Source organism: Microtus ochrogaster, linkage group LG2 (genome assembly GCF_000317375.1).
Source record: "Microtus ochrogaster isolate Prairie Vole_2 linkage group LG2, MicOch1.0, whole genome shotgun sequence".
Classification (NCBI taxonomy): Eukaryota; Metazoa; Chordata; class Mammalia; order Rodentia; family Cricetidae; genus Microtus; species Microtus ochrogaster.
Window position 1 is genome coordinate 25,805,723 of NC_022028.1, and position 22,308 is coordinate 25,828,030.

Consider the following 22,308-nt stretch of genomic DNA (forward strand, 5'->3'; position numbering starts at 1 on the left):
TTCTCCCCAGTGATTCTCCATCCTAAGAGTGTTAAATGTCTGGACTTTGGGGGTCAAGGCATGCAGCCAGGGAGAGAACCTGCATTATCTTGTCCCCTTTGGTGGGCTCCAGAAAGTACGATGCACAGGTCAGTGTTCAGGCCAATCAGTTTAGGGCTGAGCCTTCAAAAAATGTCTCCCTGGTCCCCATCTTTCTCTCATCCATCTGACTGAGCTGGGCACCTTCTGCTTTGTGGGAAAGTCATATTTTCTGAAACATGGGGCTTCATGGGAGCCCTGTTGCATGGCATTCACCTGTGGCTGGCATGCGGGGCGGGGGTAGCTCCCTTCATAAACACTCCATATCTCTAAAGCAAATTTCCACACAGCTCCAAGTTAAACTATATGAAGGTATTTTTCACTTATACAGAAACAGATTTGTGTGGCTCAACCTTAGAAAGGATTGTGAACGCCATGCAAGAGACTTTAAAGAACACAACACAAAGGTTAACCAATAAGATTTAATTTCCCTGAGATTTTATTCCATGAAACATAAATGCCATTCACCAGATCAGTGGCCACCAAGGCTTTCTGTATAAACAAATCAGCTAGCCAGCTCCTCAGAGTGGTCCCTGGCAGGAATGTACTGGGGCTGGATCCTGGACATATCGCAGGGCATGGTGGTCCATGGACCATACTCTGGACGGGACAGCAGACAAGATAAAATGTGAGAACACATTGACCGAAGGAGAGCAAACAAACAATCAGACAAACAACCACCAGATCAACAAATCACTAAAGTCACTGTTAGAGGATACCAGCGTTTCTCCAGATACTGGGCTGATTCTGGATTTCAGGCTCTCCATGTCTCTTATTAATTTTAAAGCCTCATTGATTTTATAGATTCAACTTAAATAATAAAGTGCTATGGTTTTAAAAAACAAACATGGCTACCATGAGCATTTGTAAAACAAACAAAAACAAAAACAAAACAAAACAAAAAACCCACTGTCTCTGAGAGTGCAAACAGTCTTTGGAGAACACTTCTGAAACCTTACTTCATTACCTCATAATAACCATTCACTATTGTCCTTCTGAGCCCAGTCTGCAAGACACTCAGATGCTGCACGAGGGCATGGCCATTCATACCATGCTTTGGTCTCTAAAGAGTTTTTAGCTCCTGTGTTAAACTCACAGTGGAAACAACTTTAAACAGAACTTTTTTTTTTCTTCAGCCAAAGAGGAAAAGCTGAAAAGTACTTTCAACTGTCATAAATATTTGAGTTTATCCTACCTATAACTTCTAAAACTACGGAAACACCTTCTTCTGATTTATAAATAGTAAACATTAGAGTTATAAAACATTAGTGCATTAAAATGCCACTCACTATTACGTGCTATGTGAGGGTAAAAATGGGCAAAATAAACTAGTGGGATAATCAGGAGGATTAAAAGGAATGTGAATTTGGGGTGTTCGTGAGAAGGCGGGCCCCTAAGTAATGCTCCTAAACAATCAATGGAACCCCAGTGGTCAACCGGCTGGCCCATGTGAGTCTGTGAAGCAGAGACGCTTCTGGGCGTCTCTTGGGTGCTGGGACAGTGGTGGCTTAAAGTCCCGGGGAAGGACACATCCACACTCCCATTAATCAACCTAGCTCTTCCCAGGCACCAGAGTCAAATGAGATAAAGCAAATCAGTGCCTTTCAAAAGCCCCAGGAGAGCCTGTCTTTCCCTGGTTTGGGATGGCCTTGACTCTTTCTCTGTGTGGAACGTTTATGCCAACAGCACTCTTGTTTTTCCTTCACTACCGGCTAGCATGTTAACACCACAAGGACCCAATTCCTCAGAGCCCAAGCTTCCAGATCAGAGATCTTCTCAAAGTCCAAAGAGACTTGGTTCCAAAGAGCAGAGAATGCCACCCAGAGAGAGAGCTGCTGCTCTCTAACGCAGACTGGTTCGTGAGGGGTGGAAAAGGTGGTTTACCACAGTGCAGGCATAAGTGGCGGGGGCGGGGGGGGGCGTGTTCAGTTAGCTATAAAAACAGCGCAGTCCCTAGCTTTTACTTTAATCAAAACGAGTTAAGTCTGTCAGCCCTCAGCTGCCCCTCGCACCCATGAGAAATGACCACCAGTGTTTAAAACCCCACATCTGGCCTTGAAAGGCCTGTGCATCTATGTGTCTGGGGGTGAGTTCAGCATCTGAGATTTTACCAGCGGAGAAAGCAACAGCTTGATTTAAATAAAGCGGCTCCTCCAGTCTCTGAGATTTTGATAGGGAAGCAACTTTTGGCTTCTGGGTTTAACAGAAAATCTGCATTGCACCAAACTCACCAACATGAGATGAACTTGGCAGCTCTATTTCACTGGGACATTGCTTCTTCCATGGTGGCTCTCCCATCCTCCCGCAAGCCAGTTGCCCCTCCCACCACCATTTTCAGCTCTTTGCAGCTGCTGCTTTTCCAGGAAGCAAATGTTAACTCTACTGGCCCAGGTGGGAAGAGAAGCCATTCAGGGAAGCTTTGAATACCGATGCGATGCTGGGCCGAGCTGTGCTCAACCTAAACTTTCCTGTCTGTGGCTGACTTGTGGCGCTCCTGCTGGTATCCCTGTGCAGGTGAGGGCTGGCCGCAGCCATGACTGCACTTAGACAGGCACCCTCCCTGAAGCGCCCTTCTGACCAACCAGTCTTTGTCCCTGATTTGCCCGCTTCTAACTCGGCTTCTCTACGTGCTCCCGATCCGCCCTACTCCCGTTTTAGTTTCTCATTCCCGTGCCCACTGGAATGAGGTTTGTTTCGTGACATGATTAAAACCGCCACCAGGGCTAAAGCAGCACCCAGGCTTGGGGGGCCGCAGGGGCTGAGCTCCTGGGCAACCCCTGAGAGGAGAGGGGCAATGACACGAGCCGCTGCGGTCACGGACTGGCCCACACCTATGACGGTGCCGCTGGCCTGGGCCCCGCCGGCACTCAGCTGGAGGTCAGTGATGCAGGTCCTCCCGACGGAGGTGGAGAAGGACAGGAGTGTGGAGGAAAGGACCACCACATGCATGGTGCCGGCCACGGAGTAGAGCAGCAGCAGCGAGCAGGTGAGGGCACTGGAGTGCAGCAGGACCATGTGTGAGTTGTGCTTGTACAGTCGGAGAATGGGCCCCACGGCGAAGCCAGCCAGGGTGCCCAGGGCACTGGTGTAGCTGATGAGGTACCCGGTGGTCTTCGGTCGCACCCCGAAACGCTCGTCCAGGGCCAAGACAAAATTACTGTAGTACAGCATGACAGCCACCCCCATCAGCAACCGCACGAGAAATATGTCCCACAGTGCAGAAAATAGGAGGCTCTTCATGTCCTTCAAGGCCGACATGACTTCAAGCCAGGGCTTCTGCACTTTCTTCTCACTCCTCCTGGCCTTAGTGGGGGTGGCTGCTCCCTGCCTTGTACCTGCTGACTCTCTGGGCACTGTAGCGTGCTTCTCATCCGAGCTCCAAGCATCCTCGGCGCTCTTGAGGGTTGTTTCTCTCCAAGGCAACACCCAGACGAGACCTAATAACATGGCAAGAGACCTGTTAACGCGGCCAGTGTGCTGAATTCTGATGGTGGCTCCATAAAGGAGTATTATATGAGATCACTCACCTGTACTTTATACTATATTTATTTGGTTCTTGATTCCAGCTTCCCCACCATTCCCACAGTTCTGCTGTGGCACCAGAACCCCCGCAATGGACTCTTGAGCTTTATAAAATCTACTGAAAATACACACAAAGCAGTCCGTCTTCCCAGCTCGGGTGCTGGCTTCTCCTGTCCCATCACTTCGTAGAGATGTTCTTACATTCATTAGTATAGATATAAATGCTTTTCTCAACAGCCTTCCTAATTATCCAACTCCCTGTCCACTCATCTGTCCAATTGTTTGAGCACACACAGTTTACAGAGTGCTTTTACAGTGTGCTACTGACGTCAGGAATGCACAAATAGACCAGCCAAAGCTCTGTGAAAACCCCGCCTTCATAAAACCCATAAATGGAGATTCAGACAAGTCAACAGGCAACTTGGCTTACAATGTAAGGGCCAAGCTCAGAGAGGGACAGGATGCTAGAACAGCCATGATGGGCTGTGGCCAACGGCCAGGAGAGAGCTGGGAAGCAGTGACTATCAGAAAACACCAGCTGGCTTCTTCTCCACCTGGGGCCACCAGCTGTTTTCACAGATCACACCTGCAAAACCACAGAGTGCCATGCACAGGGACCATGACACCCAGCCTTAGGCAGCAGATAAGATTGCCATTCAGACAAGCCAACCACTGACCCCTTGACTGGCATGCTTCTGCCTTGAGTCTTTTAAGGAACTCTTAGCCATCCATGCTCAGAAAATTCCTTAGAGTTGAGCTCATGTTCCCTATTCTAAGACATTTTTTTCCAAGCATATCTTTTAATGGTCTTTCTGTACTCCGAGTTCAGTCTGACCCTATGGGTGCTTCACGTTGTTTTCAACAGCCGCATGAGTACATGGCTTTGTCCAATACTGTGTAACGATTTCAGTCAGGAACACTTTCACGACAAAAAAGGAACCACAATTAATCATAGACCTGGTGGTTTGTTTTTTTTTTTTTTTTTAGTCCACTCTTACCTTTAAGAGGACCATTTTATCAAGGAACAAAAAAAGTATTGTTGAGAGTCTCAGGATAAGAGTAGAATTAAAAGAATAAAATAAGGGGCTGAGGGTGCAGCTTAGTTAATAGAATGCTTGTCTAGTGTGCACAAGGCCCCGGTTCTATCCTAACATGAAGTGAAGATGGTGACACACACCTGGAATCCCAGCATCCAGGGGACAGGGGCAGGAGGATCAGAGTCATCTTCAGCTACATAACAAGTTGGAGGTTAACCTGGGCTACAAGAGACCTTGTCTCAAAATCATGATGATGATGATACTTGGTTAGAACTGCTTCTGTGCAAAGTCTCCCTGGTTCCTGTAGCAAGGCCATGAGTTCTGCTAGCGCACAGTAGGTGAGAAAACAGAAGAGACATTCTAACATCTGCATGAATAAACAGCAAGGCAGGAAATGAGTGCGAGTCTGGTAGGTACCACAGCCTGCTTTCCTAGCTGGAAAAGCACCAGTTAGAGCAGAAGGTCTGAGGGCAGTCCCAGAATGGGAAAACCAGCGGCTGCCCAGGTGAAGGCACCAGGACTCTCTGCCTAGCCTGGTCGTTTCCCCATGTCTTTGGGATGCCCTGCATTGCCTCAGCTTGCCTAGTCCCAGATGTTTAAAGTGGCAAGAAAGAGATCTCTAGTACGTCAGTCACTGTGGCTGGGAATGCATGCAACTCCACATTCCTAATAGATCCACGTAGGTCTGTAGGGTTAAGCCAGCCCCTTTAGGGGGCGGGTTTGCCTCGGGCGAATGTTGACTGATAAATTGGGCTCTCGGAGCCTGCGCGCTCCCTCTTTTTCCTGCCTCCTGTGAAACGGCTACAGACGGGAACCTCGGTTCTGTAAGTTTGTTTAAACATTAAAACTGTATATATTCTTTAATATCTGCCTTGCATTTATTTACGCCGATACATGGGTCTACATGTTCATGAGGCTGAATTCCAAGCAGCACTTTTACTGGGCTCCAAAGAGATAGTACGTTGTTCTCCAAACCAAACAGCCACCACCTTCACCAGGTCAGCTGTGTCCTCGTGCGAGAATTCACCACACATAAACACGCAGTCATGCACGCTGCTCAACAGCAATCAAAAAGAAGCTGCTATCATTGTGACAGTGAGCAGAGGGGACATGGAAGGGCTGGGAGGAGGAAAGCGAAGGGGGAAGAGATCTAATTATATTTTAATTAAAATGTACTTTTAAACAATATTTTTTTTAAAAAAAGCATGAAACGGAAACAGTAACGGAATTTTGGAAGTGCTATGAAGGACCCCTTGTCTGGTTTTGTTCAGAATGAACAGGCAAAGACAAGTGAGGTGAATGGCTGAGAAGAGAAGGACCAGAAGAAGAGAGCTGGGAGAGACACACACATGAAAATAATATGTGCCTAGCAGAGGACGAACTCGGTGCAAAGCCTTCCTGTGGGACCCGCCTGCACTTGGGAGGTAGGCCGGGAAGGCTGCGTGGCGGTGCAGGTGGCAGAGGCACCATGGCATTGCCATCACTGTGAAGGATAAATAAAACCATGACGCCGAGATGGGGGCATTAAGGAGGTTGTGGCAGGAAAATGCATAGCTGCTGTTTTAAACTTCCATATTTTATTGAAAAATTTAACAGCTCTATTAAAAATAGAGATGTTTTCATATAACTTATAACTAAGATAATACACATCATGCAAGATAATGGAATTGGTCCCTGTCATATGTCACACACAAAAGTGAGTTCGAAATGGATTAAAGAGGAAGGAAAGGGGGGGGGGGCAGGTGGCTTCTGAGAACTGGACTTGGCATTGGCGTTTCTGGGTATGCTACCATGAAGACAGGCAACCAATGCACAAAGGGGCAGCAGACCTAGAGCAAACCAAAGCCCTTCCGCACTGCAGGAGAAACAGTCTCTGAAGGCAAAGGGCAATGTAAAGAATAGCTGTTATTTCCAACTCCAGTATCTGGTGATAAAAAAGTTAATATTAAGTCGGACAAAACCCCAGCGTGGAGGAGGGAGGTGGGCACAAAGTCCCACTTCAGGTGAGCAGCTACTGGTGACTGCTGCCGGCCAGGAGAGAGAGAGTTTAACCTAGGGGTGCGGCCCCTGGTAGGTCTAACACCCTCCAGTGCACTGACACACTTAAGAGCATACAGGCAGCACTAATGTTTTGTTTTTTCAATGAAGACACAAGCTGGTTGAGTATGGAATAGGGGAATGTATCTTGGGAGTGATAAATTTCCTCGAAATATAATGTATGGGATTCTTTTTTTTTAAAGATTTATTTATTAAGTATACAACATTCTGCCTCCATGTATGCCCACACATTAGAAGAGGGTGCCAGATCTCATTACAGATGGTTGTGAGCCACCATGTGGTTGCTGGGAACTGAACTCAGGACCTCTGGAAGAGCAGTCAGTGCTCTTAACCACTGAGCCATCTCTCCAGCCCCCATGTATGGGATTCTTAAACAATTAAATTATAGAACTAATTCATCTGAAGAATAAGTGTTTCCCAGATAGTAGATTGGGAAAATCATCAAAATTTGCCATTTTGCACTGCTGCTTATGGCCTACTTATGTTTTATCTTAGTATCCCAAGTATTTCACATGTATAATAATATTATAGTGATTAAACTTTCATAAAGTATTTTTTAAAGCTAATATACTAGCTATACAACTCAACAGCACAAAGACAAAACAAAATAAAACAAGATTTAGCAAAAGACTATATGCTTCTCCATCAAATGGTCAGCAAAATGGCACCCAACATCATCAACAAATGGACGTTCAAGTCAAAGCCACCGTAGGATGCTCACTCCTCCTCTAATTGGATGATCACAGCTACAAAAACAGTGAGAGTGGAGATGCAGAAGGAAGGGAAGCCCGCACAGTGCTGGTGGGGACACAAACTCCTCGGGTCACTGGGACCAGCAGAGAGCACCTTCAAGTTAACGTTCGTTCTTGAACAATGACTCTGCCTAGTCTATTATTAGTAATACTATTTTATTAATGGGTGTGTGAATGTATGTGTCTGTATGAGTTGCACTTGCACAGTGAGGCCCACGGGGTCAGAAGAGGGATACCACATTTCTTGGAGCTCAAGTTACAGAGAGCTGTGAGCCACCAATACAGCTGCTGAGAATCCTACTCTGGTCCTCTGTGAGGGCAGGAAGAGTTCTTCATCCCTGAGCCATTCCCCTAGCCATACATGGACCCATTCTGTATTAATAAATATCACAAGAAGCTAGAAGTAGGTAGACTGGGTGCGTGTGCTTAACTCACCAGCATTGAGGAGGAAGACTGAGCAGCAGATGAGCGCCGTCACGTAGAACCCACCGTCCAGCTCTGTCAGATACCCGCCAACAACAGGTCCCAGGATGAAGCCCACGCCTGAGGCTGTGTTGAACTGTCCCAGGACCAGGGGTCGTTCCTTCTCTGTGACCAGGTCAGAAAGCAGTGCCCTGGAGATGGAGAGGGTGTGTTTAAAAATACCTGCAAGGGAGAAGAAATGTGCTCTGTAACTGTCTGCACTCGGGAAGGGGCTGACCCCTCTGCGCTACCCTTCCTCCCTGCCCCAAATGGAATCCTTGCTAGCTTTTTCTCTGGACCACTACGGCGGGCAGAACTCATGCCAATATAAATGGAATCCAAAGCCAGAGTCAATAATGGTTGGTCACCTTGTCTCTAGCATGGAGTGCCTTCGACTTCAGCTTGGCTATATCTGGTAATGACACCCCAACCATTCCTTGTTATCCATTTGAAATTCCTGGTGGCTGTTAGGTCTCGGCATTCCAAATATCCATACATGAGCTCAACGTGAGCTACAGGAAGAATTCTGGCAGTTAAATAAAAGTGACTTGTGAAGAAGTTCCCATCTGCCAAAGGAGTCATTTCCTTACTTCTGGCAGAAGGGACAAATGGCTTCCTGTGGTTCATATTCAAAGTCCATGCTGGGCTTCAGGCTTCCTCAGTACCGCAAGCACCTGCTAGACACACCAAAGTTCATGCCAGCACCTACTTCCCTCATTTTCCTGCGAATGGCAAGGTTTTCCCCAGTGCCCCACTCTTCTCACTGTATTGTCTCTTCTTCTCTATCTCTTGCGGTCCTTTATTCTCCTTTTCTCGCTATCTCTTCCTATCTTCCTATCTCCACTCTTCTCCCCCATTCTCCTGGAACCCCCAGCCTACGTCTCTCCCTGTCTTCTCTGGATATTTTCTCTCTTTTACCTATAATGAAACCCTTAACCACACAATGGGGTGGCTTCCTCATAGTTACCTGGTGAGCATGCCTTCTCCCTCCCTCGCTGCAAACTATTACTGCACACCTACCTACCTACTAATCTCACCCTGTGGATAAAGCAACGAGCTAACCAAATGGAGCAAAACGGCAACAACCAAACAAACACAAATCGCTAAATCCACCCTCGTGGAACATGGGTTTTTTGGGGGTAGACTATAGAGAATGTAATAGGGGGTAATGAGGAATATGGGCAGGGAGAGCGGAGAGGATACACATGAGGAGGAACATGAGGCATTTCCATCTAACCAACACCAACTGCCACACGCTCGTAAGACACCAGTGCATGCGATGCTGGCTTCATCTAACCAAAGCCAACTGCTTCCTACTAGTCTAAGACTTGTGAATTTGTCTGCTGGCTACCCAATGGCTTAAGCATGCTTGTATGCTGCAGAGGATTAGCTGATGTACATGTGAGGAATACTTATGACCAGACTGACAGACCCTGGGAATGGGTCACCTGCCACTTTGATCGGCATGTAATACAAGCTAATATAAGCTCCCTGCAGATCGCTGCCCATCATTCCAAGCTGTGACTCAACACAGTGGCCTCCGCCGGCCTCTTTATGGGATCTTGCTTGGCCCAGCATGGTGCTGCCAAGTGTACTCCTAGTTTCTGGCTCAGAATGAGAATATGTGCACTGGACACACTGGATAGCTCTTCTGGAAACAAACTTACAGATCCCTTTTAGAATTGCTTAGCATCTTTCTAGCCTTGTTCTCTGAAGTATGAAGAAGGGCTGGGCTGGGGGAAAAAATTTCAGGACCTCTTTAAGGGACTTCATGCATTTCTTTGAAATCATAGCCATGCTGGGTTCACCTTATGACGGAAGGAAAACTGGGTGAGGCAGAGCTCTTTAGAGGCTGGGAACGGAAGAACAGATGTCTAATGCAGGCACAACATCGGGATCACAGGATCCGAGTCTACAACCCACCGCAAAACCAGAAGCCTGGCAACGTTCCCAGCACTCCCTCTCATTCCTGATCCCCAGACACTGGGAAGGGTCAGGTGGGGGCATGAAGGAATCTAGGACTACTCCTGTTTGCAAAGACCATGATGTCCATGCGTTAGAAACATGGCTGTTTGGACTGGGCCACTCATACCAAGGGAAAATAATCCCACCCTCCTCTTATATCTCTACCTGCTTTGCAAACAGATTTGGGTTCTCACTCGCCTCCCTACAAAGTTTGTAGAGAACTAGGAAGAGGAGGTGAGAGAGAATGGTAGAGTATAGTGAGGTGCAGTCCTGAGAGCCACTGCGCACAAACAATGACATGATAAATGCACACAAAGATGCGTGTGAACAGACGCTAACTATAATCTTGAATCTCGGAGTGCTGGGGTGTGTGAGGATCGTGGACCACACTTGAAGAACTTGTAAATGTAAAGCCGACAGCAAAACCGCTGATTTAAATGTGGGAGGTGCCTCCACAGCTTTCGTGTTCTGAGTGCAGGTCACAGAAATGGCACGACGGTTTTGCTAGTGGTGGAGCGCTCTGCTCTCCGGGGTGTTAGTGTGGAACAAGTAGCTGACTTAACGAGGGCCTTGTGATTAGGGTCACGATGTCTGTCCATGCGACACTAGCTAGGGAAAGAAAACTGGTGAGATGCGGGGCTCTGGACGCTAAGAAAGGCAAGGACGGATACAGTTTCCATAGCGGAAACCGCCTAACAGTGCGGTTTCCAAGAGTGGGTAAAGCATCTCAGGGAAAGATGACAGCAATTCCACGGTGTCAGCAACAGTCAAGAGCAGTCTGGAGGGAGGGGGTCAGCTGCAGGTCCTCCGCATATAGAAATGCAGACTCTCCTTCAGGCAGCAGTCTGCTTTCCAGAGGGCTGCACCACTGAGCTGTCTCAGAGCGAATCACAGTGCGGGCCAAAAGACATCTCACATGCTCTTAATTGTCTGAACAGACGTGGAGAGGGAGGGCGACGGGGAAGAGACAGGTCAGGTGCGGCAGAGTCATGCACACTAAACGAATCTCTGATAGGATCTGACCTGAGCGATGGTGGCAGCTTTGGGTAAGCTACCAGATGGTCTGCCGATAGTAAATGCTTAATAAACAGCAGCCACTGCTCAAACGGTTACTGTTGTCACAACTATGGCCATTGGCCTCTGAAGCTAAGCTCTTACCGAAGAGGCATTATTAAGCAGGCTCAGGTTTCTATAGAGAAATTTACTTCTGGGGGGTGGGAAAGAACTCACCCGCAGGGACTCTAGCCAGAGTAAACAGGAACACGTTGGTAGACACTCCAAGTAGGAGATAACCCAGGGCACTGAGCAGAATGCATGCCAGCAAGGAGGACCGTCTTCCAACCACATCACTCCAGCAGCCCTGACAGGAACAAGCAAAGGTCTCCAATAGCAACCACCACCATACAGACACCAGTACAATATGGGCCATGGACATGCCAGGGAGTGGGATAGGGCTACAGTCCTGCCATGGCATGTACCACACATGCTACTTTCTCTAGCCCATCCCACAAGGTGAGTGACACAAAAATGCCACATCCAACAAGATGCCTGATGATCTAGTAGCTGAGAGATTCACTGGAAGGCGAAATGCCAGGCTAACTTCCAAAGCCTCATTTTTGTCTTCATTTTTATTGTTTTAGGCAGCTACACTCCCCAGAAACTAGGTTGTTTAAAAAAATACTGAAAAAGAAAGTAAATAGGAAAAAAAAAAAACAAACAACTTTCATGGTCCCAAATCTATGCAAGCACAGGCCAGAGTAGGAGAAAGAGGGCCCAGAGAGGGTGGTCCTGCCCAGGGTGGAGGGCAAGGTGGGCAGGGGTCCAGGCCAGCTCTCTAATTGTTCGTATACTTCCTCCCTTCCCTCACAGCCACACCCCAGCTAAAAATATAGCCAGCCTTGTAGCAGGATGAAGCGCCAGTCAGAGTGTACCAAATCCCTGCCTGGGGTGTAGTCAGCCTGTTAGCTCTTCCTTCTCTTCTTCCAGGTTAGTACCTCACCAAGGTGTGGGACCTGAGTAGCTCTGTAAGCTACAGGAGAGTTAGAGAGTACTTCCTTCACCCTTGCTGGAAGGGGACTGGCACTGTGTCCTGCTTCCCTCGAGATTTAGTGAAGAGCCACATTCCCCACCATCTCCAGTTAACCACGGAACCTCAGCCCACCTCTTCTTGCCAAAAGCCAAACACACCTGTTCACCTTAGGAACTCCAGATGTGAATTTAAAGATAGAAACAGTTACTAAATCTTCACTTTGCTCTGTAAAACGTTCCAATGGTAAATCCTGCCCCAATACAAACATCCTACAAATGCTATCAATCCCTTTCCCCCAGTCTTTACTTCAAAGGGTTTCAGAGATGGCTCCACATTCTTCCAAGCATGGACCACCTTGTGTCATGGGTTAGTGGTATAATCAGATAGTTCTATACCCTGGGTTCTGGGCCAAGCTGTCTGAGTTCAACCCTGATCACTTATCACTCCCTCTACCTGATCTTCATCCTAGGAAGCCAGAGGCCAGCAGGAGGGAGGAGAGGAGCATTGGAGGACTAGCCTGTACCACCATCTCTGCCCTGAGATCTGAGATCCAGACACAGGAAGACTTTGGGATTGAATTTCCAAATGAAGCAGCGGAGGATTGGTTAAAAGTCCCTACATCTTTTCCTCACATGAGTGTGAGACACACATGGTGCCTGACGGGCGGCTCTAGGCAGCTCTCTGACTGTGCAGAGGAGAGCCGAGAAGGCACCTTGGCACACCAAGAGGCACTACATCACTATGTCACAGCCCTGCTATTCACCTTCTCTCACCAGCAAAGTAATGGCCAGGGACTTTTAGGGAAAAAAAAAAACATAATTTCATTCTGGAATCTGAGATTAGATGATAGAGTCAAATTACTTAAAGGCTGTGAGTCTTAACTTCCTTCAATTATAAAAGGGAGCTAGGAACTGGAATGTTACAAAGTCAAGTGAGAATAAACTTGAGTGTTATGTAAACTGGACATTTTAAAAGATGCACTTATTTTTGTTTTATGTGCCTGAGTGTTTTCCCTGTATAGATGCCTGTATCACATGTGGGCGCAGTGTCTGAGGGGGACAAAAGGCATTGGATTGGGCTAGGCACAGAGGCACATGCTGTTACTCCCAGCACTTGAGGGGCAGACAAATCTCTGCAGGTTCAAGACCAACCTGGTCTACCTAGGGACTTTCAGGACACAAACAGTTACACAGAAAGAAAAAAAGAAAAAAAAAAAGACACACAGAGAGACTGTATTCCCTGGCCAGACAATTTTGAGCTGTCTGTCATGTAATGCTAAGAGCTGAGGCCTGGGTCCTCTGAAAGTACTCCCAACTGCTGAATCCTCTCTTCAGTACCTACAAGTTTAGGGTCTTAAAACTTAAATGAAAGATAAACCAGGGAGTAATTATTTACCTATTTAACAATTTATTACAGAATCCTATTCAATTTCTTTTAAATTTACTTATCCCTTAACAAGGAAGCAACAAGGAAAACACAAGTCTACTAACTGTGAGATGCTAGCCTGCTGCTTCAATCAGCCATAGCTGTCAATCTGTGAGAATAAGCAGATGACTATGAACTCCCAACTGATGGACCCTGGGGTCTCCAGCATGCCCTGTGGGCTGGTTTAGGGAGACAGTCAGGGATGCTCAATGACAGTCTCTGGATTGCACGCTACCGAATGGCCAGGAAGAGGGAGAAAACCAAATCCCCCTACTCCATTTTTTGGATCTAACCTATACATTAGAGTGGTTTCTGCCGAGTGCTCTCATATATGAGGAGGAACTTAGCTCAGTGTACACACTTCCACACAGAATGCCAGAAATGCAGGCGGGTTTGACTGATGTCGATTACGTAAAATGAATAATGTAGGTGGTAAATTCTGTTTACATTCTTTTCTCCAGTACAAAAATCATCCCTGGATGACAGGGATGGCATATTATAAATGTAATACTCCTTCTCCCCAAGGTGTACTACTGGCTCAGTGTGCCTTGCAGAAGACGCCATTTGGGTCTTTGAAGCACGCAACTTCCCATAGGACAAAGAAGGGCGGAGGACAGGATTCTAGTCTTCCTCCTATCTCCTAACCATCTGTACATCCAGTACTCAGTAACCCTCAAACCTCCCAGTTTATTAGCACCATGTGGATGATCCCCAGTGGTATGTGACTATGGGCTGCCAGATAGAGCAGAACTTGATGGAGGATAATGTACTACAGAGGTACTGGATGGAGGATAATGTACCACGGAGGTACTGGATGGAGGATAACGTACCACGGAGGTACTAGATGGATGATGATGTACCACAGAGGTACTGGATGGAAGATAATATACTATAGAGGTACTGGATGGAGGATAACGTACCACGGAGGTACTGGATGGAGGATAATATACTATAGAGGTACTGGATGGAGGATAACATACCATGGAGATACTGGATGGAAGATAACGTACCACGGAGGTACTAGATGGATGATGATGTACCACGGAGGTACTGGATGGAGGATAATGTACCACAGAGGTACTGGATGGAAGATAACATACCACGGAGGTACTAGATGGAGGATAACGTACCACAGAGGTACTGGATGGATGATGATGTACCAAGGAGGTACTGGATGGAGGAAAACATACCACGGAAGTACTGGACGGAGGATAACGTACCACGGAAGTACTGGATGGAGGATAACGTACCACGGAAGTACTGGATGGAGGATAACGTACTAAAGAAGTTAACTTACCACAAAGGTGCTGGAGAAGAACTGCAAAATGCCATAAGAGGAGCCTGCAAGACAATCAGCAAGGTTAGGGAAGGCAGCTGGGTGTGGCCAGACGACTGTGCAACCATCAGGGAGGAATCAGCAGGAAACTGAGGGAAGGGGAGCTAAACTGCTCTACACCTCTCTGCAAAATTTTTAAAAGCCTTCAAAATAAAAACGAGGATAAGCAAGGGCCAGTCTTAGGGACCCCGAACCTAGTGCTGGTCTTAGTAAAAACCGAAATCCTGGAAAAACAGGATTGAGCGCTGAATTTTTAACACCAGCTCATTCATCATTCGTGTGTGTGTGTGTGTGTGTGTGTGTGTGTGTGTGTATGCATCAAGCATTTTAAAGATTAGAACATAAGTGAGTCCATTACATTCGTAAATGGAAATGCCGCAAATAATACATGGAAACAGCAACAACACAGAACAGTTAAAAATGAGCAAAATTTAAAGAGAAGCTTTAGTTATATAACAAACTTAACAAAGTTTTACGAAGTTATTTCCCTTCCTTTATTATGTAACAGACCCATTCGGCTTTTCCTAAAGGTCTATACGCTACCAGATGGGCAGCAAAATTCAATGTACGTATCTTGAGGGAAAAAAAAAGACAGAGAGGGATCAAACTATAACAAGGTGATGTAGAAAACTGCCTGATTTCTTCTCCAACTTGTGAAGGATTCAAGGGCTGTGAGTACTATGGGTTTTTCAGTATTTAGCATGCACAATTCTAAGCCCTGGATACTCCTGCCTCTTTCACAAATGAATAAATTTGGGATGGAATTGCATGCTGCATGGGCAGAAACTTCATGGGCTTCTGAGATGTGCTAGTGGTATGGGAAGTTTGGAACTAGTTTCCCAAGGAGGTCACTGAAAACCTTTGCATCAGGTATGACTTCCATACATCGCCCCTGTGGCATCATATTAAGTTCCAGAACTATGCTTGTTGACAGGAAGCCATGCCTCACCTTCAACATACACAGCCCAAACTCCCAGAGGCCCAGGAAGCAGAGCTTCCATCAGGATGGGATGTGGCAAAAACTCAAGTCTCAAAGCCTTTCTGGGAAAAGATCAATCCCATTTATTCCACGGTGGTACTCAGAGATGTTCTGCAAAGTCAATTCATTTCCTGTTTCCTTTTGGGTGATATCTGGTCAAGGGCTGAGTTATTTCAGAGGATCTGAAATTGTGTCCTTTGCAAATCAACAGTATTAGACACTTACCCACCACTCCAGCAACTATAGGACTTACTCCAAGGGACTTGACATGAAGACTCAACAATGGGACAACCATACTGACACCGAACAAATCCTGTGAGAAGCCAAAACCCAAAGGACTCCAGTTAGTACTGAAGCTTAGCCGCGCTTAAACTGGTGATTCTAAAACTGTAAGTCAATTCCAAACATCAAACCCACATCTAAACTTCTCAGAAAAGAAGAACCATAACAGTAGGGCCACAGCAACCAGGTGTGTGATAGAATCCAGGTAAGTCTAAAACCCATGCTGTCTGGACACACAGTTAGGATCAGTTTTCATTAGCATTGCTGCTTCTTTGTGATTGGCCTGAGAAGAATGGGCAATGGAAGTCCCTCCCCTGAAACAAAGCAAGAAAGAACTGAGAAACCACCGTGTTCTGTGGAGAAGGGTATGGATGGAGGGGCTGTTTGTGTTCACTGGTAAAGTGTTTTGTGCTTCAGTAAAGTGGTGGTGGCGCACGCCTTTAATCCCAGCACTTGGGAGACAGGGGCAGGTGGATCTCTGTGAGTTTGGGGCCAGCCTGGTCTACAGAGCTAGTTCCTGAAAAAGCACCAAAGCTACACAGAGAAACCCTGTCTCGAAAAAGAAAATAAATAAATAAATAAATAAATACATAAATACATAAATAAATAAATACAAATCCCTCCAGTTACCGAAAGAAATTAATGGGACTTTTCGTTAAAGCCTGTACTTTTTGAGACAGTCTGTTTTTAAAAATCATTTTATATTCCATCCACAAATTCCCCAGACAGTCATTCTCACTATATAGCCCAGGATGGCCTCTTTCCTCAGTTTCCTGAGCACTGATAATATAATCTTGTTTTACCACGCTAGGTTTTAAAATCTGACACATATCAATAATACCTGGCAAGCCCAGGAAAGCATGAGGAAGACAGAATGCTGGTAAAATACTGATACAGACTAAGGTAATTATGAAAATATATAGGCTCATCAGCAAGAGCTGGCGATATTATTTTAGTACCTTACGAATTTAAAATAACATCATTTTTTTACCAGGAACGCTGGCTGCAGACTCCTTCTTCTCAGGAAGTTTTCATCTAAAATGTCTTCCCCTTTACTATAATGAGCAGTTCCTTCCTGACCCCCACGTTCTACAGAGCTCCATTATCTCCTACACATCGCAACCATTCTTAAGGAAGCCAGCTTGATGGGGCCGCCTAACCTCTCCCTGCACATCAGCATTTCCCAATGGAAACCGAGGAATACAGTTACGCTTCCGGGGCCTTTTACAGGGAATGAAACCCAGTGTTTCTCTGCTGGTGGGCTATCTCAATGAAGATGAACTGTCACCTGCTACAGGCCGGGAAGAGGGAACAGAAATTGACCAAGTGTCTGGAGAACAGGAAACAAAGTTACAGATCTCGGCACTGCAGACCGACTTTCTTTTTCACCGCCAGCCCCAAATGATGACGTGGAAACTTCTTATTCATTATAAATGAGTTGGCCTTTAGCTTAGGCTTGTCTCAACCAGCTCTTAGAACTTAAATGAACCCGTCTGTATTCATCTGCTTTCTTCCACATGGCTGTTTTCCTCTCTTCCATCCTGTTCCTCCTGTTTCCTCTCCATGACCTCTTGAGTCTCTCTCCGGGGCCGAGATTCATCTCTCCCCCTCTCCCTCTCTCTCCCGGAAGTTTGGCTTATACCTCCTGCCTAGCTATTGGTCATTAGGCTGTTTATTAAAGCAATCACAGTGACATATCTTTATAATCAGATATCCTGAAACATTCTTCCTCAACACAGCATCATCTTAGCTTGCTAACCAAAATGAGCCAAATGAAGGACCTTACTGTTCCCCGTGAAATAAATTAAAACCTCAAAATGTCAAGCATAAAAACTAGAACATTTGGCAAATGACTTCTTTAACCTTGTGCTCTTCCTCTTCCAATCAGAAACCCGTTCGCCAAGCCTATGGGGGCTGCTAAATCTATGAAAATCGTAAGTAAGCTGTGTGTAATACCTCTTAGATGTTACTTAATAAGTCAGCATTAGCTCCTTCAAAGATATATAAAATCACACATGATCAAACTCTTTACAACATTTTTCATTGACAAAAAAAATCCTTAATCTTTTTAAAAAGTATTTGAAAATCATATGTGTTTCTCTCAGGATATGCGCTTTAATATATTATTGCATTTCCCAAAATTTTACATCAGACTAGATTTACCATGTGCACAGCATATGGCAAGCAGAAGAGAGGCTGTGACTATCCAAGTCTGGGTTGGAAGGCTGCACATAATGAATGATGTATGAACTGCTTTATTTCTCTGTAATCCTCAAACTATTCAGAATGCTGGCTCCTGGTAGTTGCTGATACCCTCCGGGTAAAATCTGCATGTTCCAAGTGATGGCCTGAGTCCTTTTCATCTGACACAACCTAGGTGCCCTTTGCAGTAGCACCTCAGTAAGTTGGGGATACACATCACCCCAAGTGGATGGCACCTCAGTGGGTTCGGGATACACATCACCCCAAGTGGATGGCAGTCAACAACCTTTTTGGAACAAGCCACATTCACTACCTTTGAATTCCACATATCACACACACAGACACAGACACACACACACACACACACACACACACACACACACACACACGGCGTGTGGGGGGGTGCTGATGGGACAGCTTGGGCTCTTAAGTTAAAGGCATGGAACCTAAGTGGGAGATTGTGTCTCAGAGCCTGAAAGCTCACTGTAGACAGAGCCCTCTCTAAGGCATGGTCCTCAGTGTCTCTCCTGGCTCTGTAAACACAGACATTTGGTGTATTCTGCTTTCCTTCTGGCAAATATTAATTGAACAACCTCTGACAACTGCGGATTCTTTTCAAGCCTAACTGAGACTGTGCCTCTGTTTCTCACCTACACGGTTCTACATCCTAATTCCCAATTCTAGAGACCCATCAGTCGGGGGAGAAATAGGAGGCTCCATCGGGCCACAGAAAGTTCCTGTCTATCAGGTTCCGTGCTGATCAGATACTAGCCACAAAGCCTTCTACCATTGACCTTTCAACTAATTGGTTCCTTTGCCTGATGAGGAAATACCGGTAGGGTGCTCCACTGACTTATAACCAGGCCCATTGAACCAAGCAACCAAACCTAGACTTGAAAGAGGAATGAGCGTGAATAAGGGACCCTGTACTGAAAATGGCCCAGGACTACCAACTTAACTTTACCACTAAGACTATTAAATCTCTAGAAGCAGAAGCTGCCTATGACATCAGAGCTCCAGGGTACATACCACATAGCAGAAACTTCATGAATATTAATTAAATTAATAGGAGGATGGATGGTTGCAGCATGAGTTCTTCTTAAGCTTCTCATTTGTACTGGCTGCTTTTTCCGTGTCAATGTGGACGCAAGCAAGAGTCATCAGAGAGGAAGAAGCCTCAGCTCAGAAAAATGCCTCCTTGAGATCCAGCTAAAGGGCATTTTCTCATTTAGTGACCAATGGGGGAAGGCCTCATCCACGGCGAATGACCTCATCCCTGCGCTACTGGTCCTGGGTTCTATAAGAAAGCAGGCTGAGCAAGCCAGTAAGCAGCATCCCTCCACAGTCTTTGCATCAGCTCCTGCCTCCACGATCCTGCCCTGTTTGAGTTCCTGTCCTGACTTCCCTCAGTGATGAGCAGCAAGACTGAAGTGTAAGCCAAATAAACCCTTTTCTCCCCAACTCGCTTTTTGGTCAAGGTGATTTGTCGTAGCAATAGAAATCCTAAGACATCATTCTACAGGGGAAAGGACCACTTGTGAGCCAAACCAATATAGGCATGCACATAAATTATAACAAAACAAAACCACGTGCCGTTTTGCCAAAAGGCAGTTGTATGTAATTCAAGGCAACTTCCAATTTTAAACTTCAAGGCTGCCTGTCTAGAGGGGTTCCTCAGCAGGGACTTCCCGACCCCTGCTGTGGAGGAAAGGCCTGTGTCCCCTAATATCCTAGCTGCCTCCAGCAGCTTCTGGACTCTGCCCTGTACAGGTCTCTGCAAATAACACCTGCAGTCACCCTCCAAAGCGGCTGGGTCAAGGAGTCACACTTGAGGTCAGGGCTGAAAGGGCAAGAAGAGGCACCTGACAGCACACTTCAGGTTCCTGGTTCGGGATGTATAAATCCCCAGGAATTAAGGTAAGAGCAGCTCTTCCAGTATCTCTTGTCTGGCACAGACTCAGGGCTTTTCCACAGCCCCAGAGCGTGCGTGCACTCACCAAAAACCCCACCAGGTAGAGACAGAGCAGGAAGCGGCGGGAGCCCACTGCACCGGAAGCTGCTGTTGCTGTAGCTGAGGTCTCCAAGACCAGCCCCTGCCCCGAGGCCCCGTGCCCACCGTGGAGCCCTAGCGCCATCCTCACGCGCGCAGGGGGTGTGGACGACCCTGCCGATTGCAGGCCACGCCCCCGCGGTGGGCCCGCTCAGGGTTGGCCACGCCCAGGGCGGAAGTGCTCGGTGTGCGCCTGCGCATAAGGAAGATAAGGAAGCTGTGGCGCTGGCTGGCTGCTCCTCTGCTGCTGCGCTTGGTACTGCAGGTAGCTTCACTGGACAACGTTCACAAACGTTTGTGAAAAAAATGAATGATACCGTCTTTTCTTGATCCCTGGTGGTGTAAGGCAGGAGGGGATGTGTCTTTTTGCTAGTAGTAAGTTTTCCTCCGTGGTAGCCCTCTTTGGCTTGAAGTAAGACCCAGGGCCTTACTTTCTATTTGGCTTAACAAATTTGGAGCAAGTTAAGGTGGCTGTGGAAGCTTTGCTGTGCACTTGAAAAACCGTGGGTGGTAATGTAGACCGACTTCTAGATCCGTGAGACGTCTATACAGGATTAGACAACACTTTGTCACTCTGCAAGGAAAACGGGACAAAAAAAAAAGTGTTCTGAGTTGGGCTTACAGCCTCACGGAGTAACAATAGGCACAGGAAAAGCTTTAATTATGAATAAAAACGTACAATAGAGAAACGCAAAAAGTTATAGGACACGTGACATATGGAAGGGTGGGTCTTGGTGTGCAGACCCACAAGGTAGAGTCTGGAATGCTCGAGAGAGGCTCTTTGGAAGAAGCTAAATTGTCCAAGCTTTGAAGAGTTGCAGCAAGATGGGTGTGACTTAAATATCCGAACACACATTTGAAGTAGTCGGGGCTTCCGTCACACCTAGAACCTAGGAGGCCTCAGCAGACCTTTGTGGTTTCCTTCTGAGAGCAATGCAAGGAACCAAGTGATTGTGTGGTATTAAATAGTGTACCGTGACAGGCAGTAAACTGTTAACCATTCTTAGTACCTCTTATTTATTTATTTATTTATTCATTTATTTCTTCTTTCATTCTCCTCTCATATGATACATCCCAAATGCACCCTCTTTTCCTCCCACTCCTCCTGGTCCCCTACCTCCCCTCCCTTCTCTCTGTGATCCATTGCTTCTCCATTTTCCCTCAGGAAAGAGCAGGCCTCCCAGTGATTTCAGATGAACATGAGTAGCCCCACTTCGTGTGTGTGTGTGTGTGAATATCAGGTAAAACTTGGCCTACGGCAATCCTTGGCTGTGGCTGACTGGCTATGGGATCTGTGGGGATGAAAATGTCTAAGTTTTGTCAGTGAAGAAACCTAGAATTAGTAGTCCCAAGTCTGACTGATTCCCCACGATTGAAGAAAATCATACCTGGAATCACTCAACTGCCTCAAATCAGAACAGAGTCTTCTGGTTGGAGAGACCAGCCAGGGTCTTGTAGCATTCACATGACTCCAGACCATAAACCTTCTCACTTAAAACTCACGGCCCCTTAGTAGTGTGACTTTGTCAGTTACCTCTGCACCATCACAGCAGAGTGCCTGGGAGAACTCTGGATGGGAACCGATTCCTTAGGCTCGTAGTTTGGGATGTTTTAGTGCTCAAAGGCAGGGATCTGGGTTCGGAGGGCACTGGCATAAGTGTTCAGGTTCTTGTGTCCCAGGACAAAGGTTTGCACAGGAACACGTAATTACAAATAGAAACAGAGAACATTTATTGAGGAAGGAAAAAGGAGTGGCTAGAGATGTGGAGAAAAGCCTATGCTCAGAAGCACCGGGCCATGAGGTTTGTGGACTCACGATTGTTGACACGGTGTGTACCTCACCCACATTTTTATGGCGTGGGCTTTACTCATTCAAGCTGTTTGCTGTATGTAACGAAGGTGGGAAGACTTTCCAATCTTTTTTTCTGGTCAGCTGGCTCCTTTCATCTGGTCCTCTTGTGTGGCTCTTTCAGTTCCCGTTCTCCTGACACTCTAGTCCAAGTTCTGTTGACCCTGTTGCTCAGGTCATCAGAGCAGAGTGTGATAGAGCAAATGTGAGCAAGGAGAGTGCTAAGGTCCCACAGTCTCACAGGGGGCCTTCCAGGGACATGCAGGAGGCAAACTACAGCAC

At 46.6% G+C, this 22,308-nt stretch overlaps 1 protein-coding gene across 1 annotated transcript; it reads right to left on the reverse strand.

Moving 5' to 3' along the window:
• Positions 1-515: 515 nt before the first annotated feature.
• Positions 516-20,270, reverse strand: Mfsd9 (major facilitator superfamily domain containing 9). Its single transcript, XM_005359995.2, has 6 exons — positions 20,125-20,270; positions 15,869-15,956; positions 14,626-14,669; positions 11,105-11,234; positions 7,883-8,092; positions 516-3,515 (listed from the first exon to the last, which is right to left on the reverse strand). The coding sequence occupies exons 1-6, from the start codon at positions 20,260-20,262 to the stop codon at positions 2,722-2,724; spliced, it is 1,404 nt and encodes a 467-aa protein (XP_005360052.1). The 5' UTR covers positions 20,263-20,270; the 3' UTR covers positions 516-2,721.
• Between the last annotated feature and the right edge of the window lie 2,038 nt (positions 20,271-22,308).

Bases quoted from the DNA above. Each gene is read 5' to 3' on its own strand.
- Mfsd9 (XM_005359995.2), bottom strand. From the start codon at position 20,262: ATGGCGCTAGGGCTCCACGGTGGGCACGGGGCCTCGGGGCAGGGGCTG. The intron at 14,670-15,868 runs GTAAGTGTCTAA...ATTGTCTTGCAG, and splicing joins TATAGTTGCTGGAGTGGTGG to GCTCCTCTTATGGCATTTTG. The intron at 8,093-11,104 runs GTGAGTTCTTTC...TCTCCCTTGCAG, and splicing joins TCTGGCTAGAGTCCCTGCGG to GTATTTTTAAACACACCCTC.